The sequence below is a fragment of the Pteropus medius genome, unplaced genomic scaffold (genome assembly GCF_902729225.1).
Source record: "Pteropus medius unplaced genomic scaffold, Ma_sr-lr_union100, whole genome shotgun sequence".
NCBI lineage: Eukaryota > Metazoa > Chordata > Mammalia > Chiroptera > Pteropodidae > Pteropus > Pteropus medius.
This window is the reverse complement of record NW_024352786.1, coordinates 17,254,898-17,264,754: the sequence shown is the minus strand read 5'-3', so window position 1 is coordinate 17,264,754 and position 9,857 is coordinate 17,254,898. Positions and strand designations below refer to the sequence as shown.

The 9,857-nt window shown below is 36.7% G+C and overlaps 1 protein-coding gene and 1 pseudogene across 2 annotated transcripts in view; one reads left to right on the top strand and one right to left on the bottom strand.

Moving 5' to 3' along the window:
* STIM2 (stromal interaction molecule 2) overlaps window positions 1–9,857 on the top strand; it is a 113,771-nt gene continuing 103,914 nt past the window's right edge. Inside the window, exon 1 of one of the 2 annotated variants that reach the window (XM_039848755.1) lies at window positions 1–678. In XM_039848755.1, the coding sequence (XP_039704689.1) occupies window positions 276–678 (403 nt within the window). In that variant the 5' untranslated portion in view covers window positions 1–275. The remainder of the gene's footprint in view (window positions 679–9,857) is intronic. The other variant, XM_039848754.1, reaches the window with a different exon arrangement.
* On the bottom strand, window positions 3,062–3,181 carry LOC120591276 (uncharacterized; annotated as a pseudogene).

Genomic DNA, 9,857 nt, shown 5'->3' with positions numbered 1-9,857 from the left:
AGGCGGGGGATTGGTATGCGTGCGAGTGTGTGAGGGGAGGAGGCGTCGCGGCCGAGCGTGGTACTACGACGAGTGCGGGCCGGAGGGGGCGGGGGGATGCGCCGCGGCGGCGGCAGCAGCGGCGGCGGCGCGGGCGCTGGGGCTGGTGTCTGGAGCCGCCAGAGCAGCGGATCCTGGTCTTGCTGCCGCAGCAGCGCGGGTGTCGCGCACGGCCCGAAGACGCCGTACCTCTTTGCCCCTCACCTTTTTTTTTTTTTTTTAAATAACCGGAACCAATGAACGCAGCCGGGACCCGAGCTCTGGAGGCCGCCGGTGCGGAGGGGACCAGGCTGGCGTCCGGCGGGAGCTCGCGTCTGAGGCGGCGGGGGCGGCCCAAGGAGTTGCAGGCGGCAGCGCCTGGCGGAGCCGGCGAGTGGCAGGCGGCCGGGGCGCCGCCGCGATTTCTCCCTGTTCCTCCTCCGCGCCCTCATCCTGTCGCGACTCCTGGCCTGGCCTCGGGCTGGCTGCGGCGGCAGCGCTGGGCTGCGCTGCTGGTGCTCGGGCTGCTGGTGGCCGGCGCGGCGGACGGATGCGAGCTGGTGCCCAGGCACCTCCGCGTGCGGCGGGCGGCGGGCTCTGCAGCAGCAGCCGCCTCTTCTCCTGCTGCGGCGGCAGGCGACAGTCCGGCGCTCATGACAGGTGAGGGCCCGGGTGCGGCGGGCGGGGCTCGGCTGGCCCTTACGAGACCCCCATCCCCGGGAGGGGCCGGTGCCTCTGCTGGGCGCCCTCTGTTCAACGGCCTTGAACATTGAGCGATGCCGAGCCGGGCCCCCAGACTCCAGCGCCCTGGCCGCTGCTTCGTCGCGGTTCCCTACACTCTGCACGCCTTCCTTTTAACCGCCTACTAGTACCCCGCTTTCGACAGAGCCTCTCGACAGCCCTCGCTTCCCCGCCCTTCGATGGGGCTCCCCAGAGTTCCACGCTGAGCAATGCAGAGGTTCTCTTCTGTGCTGCAGAATAGCCAGCAGGGTCTGCAGGGGACTGGGCTGATTTTTTTTTTTTTTAAGCTACTAGGAAAAGTCAGCAACAGCAATGCGGTATTGAGTCTGTCTCTGGCGCTGCTTTTGCAAAAGCAGCTGGAGGCGAGTTTTCAGGTTCAAAGCCCCGCTGAGCACAGTATCCCCGGGGAGGCTGCTGAAGAGGATTCTTTGAGAGCCTTAATACCTAGTGGTATTAGTGGTTCTGTATTAGTATGCGGAAACCTCTAAATCTAATGTGTTTTTTGAGCGGTGGGCGGAAGGCTGTTTTAAAGGATGGGAAGTATATGCTGGTGGGCGCATCACTGAGTGACAACGGGTGCAGAAAGCTCAGCAGGTAACAAGAAATGTACCTGAAATGTATCAAGTGCAGATATTTGGGGCTTGTATTTGAGCAGCACAGTTCTGCAAGACTGCACCAACACCTTTTAAATATAGAACGTTCTCGAAATAATTGAAAACTTTCAAACATGTTTGGTAAGTTTAGGTAGAAAATCCAATCATTTTCAAGCCTTTTGGTGTCATGTACAACTGATTTGTCTTGGTTTAAGTAATGATGTAAGGATGTTAAATGACTTTTAGAAAAGTAGTGGAGCTAATGTTTATTTTTGTACTTTATTTTTACAAGTAATTTGTACGTTTTTACATTACTTGCAAGAGTTAAAAGGAAAAAGTAAAGCGAAACAAGGTGATACATCATTAATTTAACCAAAGTGATAGTCCAGCGGGCATCTCTGAACGTTACTAACAGCTGCTCTGAGAAGCGCTCAGGAGCAATATTCTGTAGAGCAAAGCAGCTATTTTCTGGGTTCTGTGACAGAATGTTTCTTGTTCTGGAGAGAAGGGTGTTGGTAAACTTTGCTGGCTCTTTGGAAGTTGTAGTATATAGAACATAATGATCAGAATATTTAACTTGCTCTACCCTGAAACATATCAAGCCCTTTTAAATGGAACTTGAAACACCAAACCTATCACTGGGTAATTTGGATAGAATGATTATACAGAATGATCAGTATTAGGAACATAGTATAGTTTGAGTGAGGTTAGTTGGTTGGATAGTTTTATGCTCGGATAATCTTTATTCTTCAAATAAAAATGTAGAAAATAAAAATGTGGTGGAGAATAGTGATAACTAGGAAAGTAGCCTCATGCAAGAAGGGAGGGAGCAGAAATATTTGGGCTTCTAGAAGCTATAGGAGTGCGGTTCTTGGTTTCTTGAGCAGAAAAATTAGATTAAAAAATAATCAGCTAATGTTTTATCGATATGTAGTTGGTAGAAGGGCACACGATTCTGAAAATTTAGTATTTGTTAACCACTAACAATATGTTTTATACTATGTAGAGTATAGCAAGAAAATTCAGATGGAATTTTGTTGTAATAAGCTGTTTATAATCCTTTATTTTGAAGATTTAAATTTCTCTGAGTTATTGAATCATGAAAAAGGAAGGCCAATTCTTACTGGATAAAAAGTCTGATATATCACACAAAGTGAATTTATGCTGCAGTGCTTTAAAATAAGTTTACTAAAATAATATTAACCTGAGAATTTATTTTTTAATGTTCTTATTTTTTCCTTTGGTAGAATATAGATTTTTAACAAGTTAAGCATGTCCACTTAAAGTTTAAGATAAACTACAGAATGTACAAGTTAAATTGTGGTCACTTAAATAAATTTATGTAAATACAGTCAATAGCACTGATATCTGGCAAAAGGTAGATTGAAAGTCCATAGTAAAATAAGAGCATATTGAAAATTTCTTCGAACTGTATAGTCTCTATCAGGTTCCTTCTTATTCTTCTGATTGTATGAATAGTGTATGTATTTTATATGTATACACAAAATGTAAATATATCACATATATATAACAATATTTTATTCTTGCAAACTATGCAGAATAATGGAAATTAAAACTTCTTATATGGAGTTACTTGTTTCAGAATTTATTTTTATTTATTTTTATTTTTTAGGTGAGGCAATTCTTGGTTGACCTCACAGATTGCAAGGACCTCGTCAGCATACAATCCCTTATTTTTTTATTTTTTACGCCTACAGCACCTGGTCTTCCTAGGTGGTCTCCCATCCAAGTACTAACCAGGCCCGACCCTGCTTCGCTTCTGACATCAGACGGGGATCGGGCTTGTTCAGGGTAGCATGGCCATAGACTTGTTTCAGAATTTTTAAAAACAAATTTTAACTTTGGAAATATTTGCTTCTATCATTCTTTTTTTTAACGAATTAACACAACCTTCTTTAGTAAATATTTAAAGATTTAATCCTAACTATAATACTTTTCACTAATTTTTAAAATATTTTAAAACATCTTTTGGAAGTATTAAAATTTCAATAAAAATTTAAGATATTCTTTGTTTGAAAGAAATTTAGAAGAGCCTCTTACTAGCTTTAAACACATCTGTGATGTGGGGCTTTCATTAATTTAGACAAAAACATCTCACATGAACATGATTGTCATTGGAAAAATCTTAAGCTTCACTTTTAATTATGTCACCTTGCATCCCTAACAATATTTACTTAACAAATGTTGTCACCTTTTTATTTTATTAAGTTTCTTGAATGTAGTTTATGTATTTTGGGGAATATTTTATGGTGAATTTACACTGTGACTGACAATAGTCAAACTCAGTGCAGTTCACACAGTACTAGAAACTCTTTTTCTTCCTTTTGTGAAGTTGCTCTTTGTGAATTTAGCTTATTATTTCCTAAAGCTGCCTTTTGATGGGTAGATCGTCTGTATCCTCTTTCTTTTTCCCTGTAGTTATTATTATTGTCCTTTTTTTCAGTCTTTGGCCATCGGTGTTTTTGTTTGTTTTGATTTGTTTAGGTTTTTTGTTTTTTGTTTTTGTTTTTTGTTTTTTTGCTGTTGCTATCTACAGGATTAAAGAATCTACTCATACTTATTTTGATCTAGTCTGTTGTGAACATTTAAGATTTAGTAGGAATCTTATTGGTCTGGAAATATTGCATCCGTTGGTACCTCTCTTGAGAATATCATGGCCGAACTGATTGGTCTCTGCTGGAAGTCACCTGGCACAGGAATAACCAGGGGGCCAGTTGGAAAAGTGGGTTCAGGATTTAGCATAACTTTAACAATAGGAGGATCCACATGGGAATTTAATTTGCCAAAGGCTTGAGATTGGATACTTGCTAATGGTTTTAGATTAATTTGGACTTTTAAGTAACTACATAGCAAGCATTTTGGATATTGTCCTACTCAGGATAATAATGAGTGTGGAACACTTTCAAAATGATGCTTTGGGATTTGTATTTATGTATATGGTAGCTAAAGTATAAACTGGTTAAACTAATGTTAAAATTAATAGCTAATAATATAAGTGATATTTTGATATTCACTAAAATTTGGACCTTATCTTATTAAGATCTGCCTAGGAGATTACTTCTGAATTGTTCATATTTCATCGGCTAAGCAATTACTACATGGTAGGAATGGGAGAGAATATGAAAATGAGTAAGATGTGGGTCTGCCTATTGAGAATAAAATATAAATATATTTTTATTAAACTATTGCTAGCTGACAATATTGTACTGAGTGCTTTATATACATCACAATTTTTGATTCTGAGATTAACCCTGTCAATAGCTGTTATCGTCATATAAGAGATGAAGAAACCAGTGCAGGGTCATACTTAGTAGTAGAGTCAGATGTTGACTTGAGTTTCTCATTCCAAAGCTTTGATTAACTGGTATGTTGTATGTACCTTTATGTACTCTTATGTACTTACCCTTATGCACACAACTAATAACGAGAGACACCATGATTAGTACCAACACAGACTGTAAAATTTGGAGGAAAGGAAGGCTATTAGGAAATATTACTTGGAGGAGGGTACAGTTTGAGTTGGACCTTGATGTATAGATAGGACTTTCTCTTGTGGAGATAAGTGAAAGGACTTTCTAGGAGGAGGCAGATGCAAGAAAAAGGAGTAAATTAATAGTTTTCTTTAGTTAGGAAGCTATGTAGAAGTAAAGGTCTTGAGAGTTTAAATTATGCAATGTCTATGTAAATGTCTATGCAGTGTCTATGAAGTTTAGAGGAAACTTCATTCAGTTTGTTTTATTATCAGATTAGAAAGGAATCTGACTATAAGAAGTTTAAGAAACAAAAACTACCTTTTAATTTTAAAATTACGATGGTTCTACAAATTAAATAGGTACAAGTTCTTGAAAATATGCAAGAAAAACGTCTTTTTTTATATCAAAAGTGCCTATTTAGTATAAAAATTGTTTTTGTTTATGATTAGACTTATGATTTACAAAGTTGTTTATATAGAGCTTTTTAATATACCATATTTAAAAGTGCATGTTTATTCCTTAACAAAGGATAACAGTTTTCACATTTAACTAAGGTAATGGGTCAGAGTTGAACTCCCCCTTTCCCCATTTTGAATAACAGTGTGTCAGAGTACTGACATATTCTTTGTTTCAAAATTAACTTTTCAGTTCATTGTATGAATTTCAAGCTCTATCTGTAGATGATCTAATTGTTTTGTTCTTTTCATTATCCTTCTAGATCTTTTATAAGAAGATATTAGATATTTAATCCTTCTTGACACTTTCTAATCCTACCTTCACTAATTATATTCCTTGACTGGTTTCATTGTTACTGATTTTAAGGGTGGTTCTCTCCTAGGTCTCTTTCCTCAGTCTAGTGTTCCTCTAGTCTAGCTGAACATTTCCTCCTCAGAGAATTTCATTACTAGGAAAGTTCTAAATTGGGGTTAGGGAAGCCCCAGCCAATGATTGATTTGACTTTTGGCTTTATTTCATTTGGCTCTTGAGGTGATACTGTATAACCATCATAGCTGCAGTCCTGAGAGTAATTTCCTTTCTGCTAGGCTTTGTCAGCCATATTGTCTAAAGTGAAATAACTTTAGAATTAAGGCCAAAATTAGTTTTAGAATGTTTAATTGTGACTTATTCAGTGTTTTCTTAAGATAGTGGTAGATACCCCACCCCTGCTAGGACCAGGGAGCCACAAAATATGAGAAGAACAGTTTACTTGGACTAACATTCATCTCAAAACCCAAGTACCCGTGTCTGTGTTTCTTGCAAATGAATTTGTATTTATATGTGCTATGGATATTGGCCTCTGTGTAACTTATTCTTTTTCCTCTAGTCGCTTTCACTTTCTTTCTATGCCTCTCTCTTTGATCTTCCTAAATTTGCCATTATAGGGAACTGAAACACTTAAAAAACTATTAAAGTACTGTTTTTTAATTTAAAAAATACTTGAAGTGAATATCTTATTTATGTGATTAAAATTATTAAACTACCACATCACAAACCCCTATAGTAATAGAAGTGATTTGCAGTAGTTTCTTAAATGATTCTCAGTAAGTGAAAAAGGGTTTTTTAAACCCTTAATTTGAAATTTTTATCTGCTATTCAACACAGTGTACATTTCACAGGTCCGTGTGATTGAGCTTATTTTTTCAGTACTGTTTTTCTTTTCTTTTAAAAAATATCTGATTTTGAGTAGTGGATAATCTTAATCCCTCTTCTTTATTACTATTCTCCAGAGATAAACCTCAGACTTTTCCATTAGTAACAATTATGCAGTTTTTTGTTTCCCTACTGTCTGTCATCTTCAGCAGTTCTTTCTACTTTGTCACACACATTCAAGACTGTTAATCCTTGATAGTTCTTTTTTCTGTATTTCGGTATACCAAATTAAAAAAGAATCTACTTTAAATCTTGTCTAATCGTGGGGATAGGTACCCTTTGCTGTCTTTTGAATTTGCTTTTTAAAATATACCCTCTGATGTGCATCCAGTGTTTGATTCTAAGAGATCCATCAAAATGAATTCTAAAAGAACTATAGAGCATAATCTAAAAGTGAGAAATTCAGATTTTGGTGAATCTGTGTATATGTGTTTGCGCATTTAATTTCAAGCATTATTAAGTACTGTTTGTGCCAGATATGACGTGAGAAATTGGGTATATAAAGATGCTGAAATTGACCATTTTTATCATTGTAAGAACAATGTAAACTTGAAAATTACCCGAGAATGGATTGCATAATCTAAAAAAATAGGTAAGTCACATATTTGCTTTTTAAAAAGAAAACCGTGGTAGCTTATCTAGTAGCATTTCTGCATTTATTAAAAATATCTATTAGAATATTTATTAGGAGTTTTTGTCATACATTTGCAGTATTAAAAATAAGCCCCCATTCCCCCTTCTTTAGAACAAGGCGTGATATAAATTAATGTAGTTCTTTTATTTTTTCATTAACAAACAAACAAAAATACCAAGCAAACAAAAAACCTCAGTAATTGTTATGTGCCAGTAACTAAGTTAAATGTTTGGAATTTCAAGACCAATAAGGTAGTGACCCTGCCTTGTAGTCCAGGAGGTGATAGACCCATTTAATGGGTGGTGATACATTGTGATGAGGGCGTAAGGGCATAAGGGTGTGTGTTGTATTTAATAGAATTACAAAGATGCATTTCCTAACTTTGATGTAAGAGATGGGTTATTAATGAAGAGTTTTTCCCAGAGTATTCACTGACTTGTATAAGAGTTTGTCAGGGAAAAGTATAGCAGTATAAAAAGAGGAAGCTGAATGGGGAACAGCATTTATTAAAGACTTTGGCATTTGAGATTGCTGGATGGAGATTGTGAATTACTAAATAACCAGGAAGGCAGAATCAATAAATAGCCTGCTTGTAGGTACCGACATCCATTTTTGCATGTGGGATTCAAATTTATGCCAGGCATTTGTATATTTTGTCTAATTTAATCCTTATAGAATCCTCATGAGATTATTATCATCCCTATAATGTTAGTATATATAATGGAGATTTAGGATTGCTCTCAAATAGTTTAAAAATTCTCCAGTGCCGAGGATCTTTATGATAAAGCACAGAGTGTAATTGGAATTGAATTAGGAAATGAAGCCAGAGAAGTAGCAGAATTAAACATTCCAATTAACGTTAAATTCTGGATCTTTATTGTCCAAGGAAACTTATGATTTCCTTCTTTATTTATTATTGATAAATAACCAGTTTTTCTTTTTTGAAACTTTGCTATTAAATATTCCGAAATCTTAAAAAGAATACTCATTTAAATTATATAATTTCTGGGGCTTAACACAAATGGCTTTTTAAAAAATGGTATCCTCAGTAAGTGGGAAATTACTATTTGTGCTTTTTTAAAATGAATATTCCTTAAGGATGGAATACCATTTTTAAAAAGCATAACTTTTTATATCTCAAACTTTTATCTGGGCTGTAAGTCTGTTCTCACTTCTGTATAGTGTGATTAAAGTGTAGCCTCTAGACTTGAGCAGGGTTTTTTGGGCTCGAGTCCCAGTCTAAGAGTGGTTTTGTAATTTTGGGTAGGTGATTTAATCTATTAGTGCCTAAATTTTCTTATCTCTAAAATGGGTTTGAAGTATGAATTAATCTATGTAAAATGCTTAGAACAGAATCTGGCACGTGTAAATGTTCAATTATAGTTGATTTGTTTTTTATCTAGAGATACACACTTACGATAGTTGTAGAAATATGATGGATTGAGAATTATTATTAAAATGTTTTGCATTTTAAAAAGTATGAAAATATTCTTTTAGTCAGTTCTGTGATCTAAATAATCATTAATGGTCTGAGATTACTTAAAACTGTAGAAATATGAAACAGTATAGACCGTGAGATTGAGGAGTACTATGGTATTTTTAAAAAGCTAGTTGTATCATTAGCTTAAGTCATTTTGTACCTTTATTATTATGTATAAAAGATTTAAGACATTTTGTGGTTGAAACAATCAGACTTAAAAACCTTTAATTTCTGAATATAAAAGTTTATTATAGAAATATTAGAACATACTAAAAAATATGAGGTAGAAAAGATGTCTTCCTCAACAGCTGGATCTAACAGCTGTAATGTCAGCTACTGTCTTTTTAAGATCTGTTTGTATGTATGTTTGTATATAGTGAATAATGGGCTCATAGAGTGATTTTTTAAAAAATGTGAAATTACTCAATATTTGAATGTTAAGTATATTCCAGGCATATGATAATTACTGGGGACACTTGAACAAGACTGGTGATGAACAAGACTGGTGAGCTTCTTGTTCCCATGGAACTTGAAATTCGGTTGGGAAGATACGGGAAAACAAGTATTTCTATTTGTGAGAAATGCTATCAAGGAACAAAAGAGATGCGAGATAGAAAATGTGGATGGTTTGGGGACATTAATTAGGCAGGCTGGTTAGGGAAGGCTTTTGAGAAGGACACATTTAAGGTGACATTTGAAGGACAATAAGGAGCCAAGTCTATAAGGAGTTGGAGAATAGCATTCCACACAGGGTTACTAATATGGACAAAGACCTTGACGCAAGAAAGAATTTGAATTATTTGAAGAAGTAGAAGGGTATAATTTTTACGGAACTTCTTGAGAGAAGGGAAGAGTAGTAGCATGTGATCTGGCTGTACAAGAAGGAAAGGCCAGATGGTACAGAGCCTCAGAGACCTTGTTTGGGGGTTGATTATTCAGTGAGTGATAGGAAGCAGCTGAAGCATTTTAAGGAGGGGGTGAAGTGATATGGTTTACTTTTTGGGGGGGAAAAATACAACATAAAATTTATCTTAACAATTTTTGAGTGTACATCAGTAGCATTAAGTATCTTCATATTGTTTTGAAATAGATCTCCAGAACTTTTTAATCTTGTAAAACTGAACCTCTGTACCATCAAACAGCTCCTTTAGCACTTGGTAACCACCTTTCTACTTTGTTTCTGTGAATTTGGCTACTTAAGATAACTCATGTAAGCGGAATCATACAGTATTTGTTTTATTGTGACT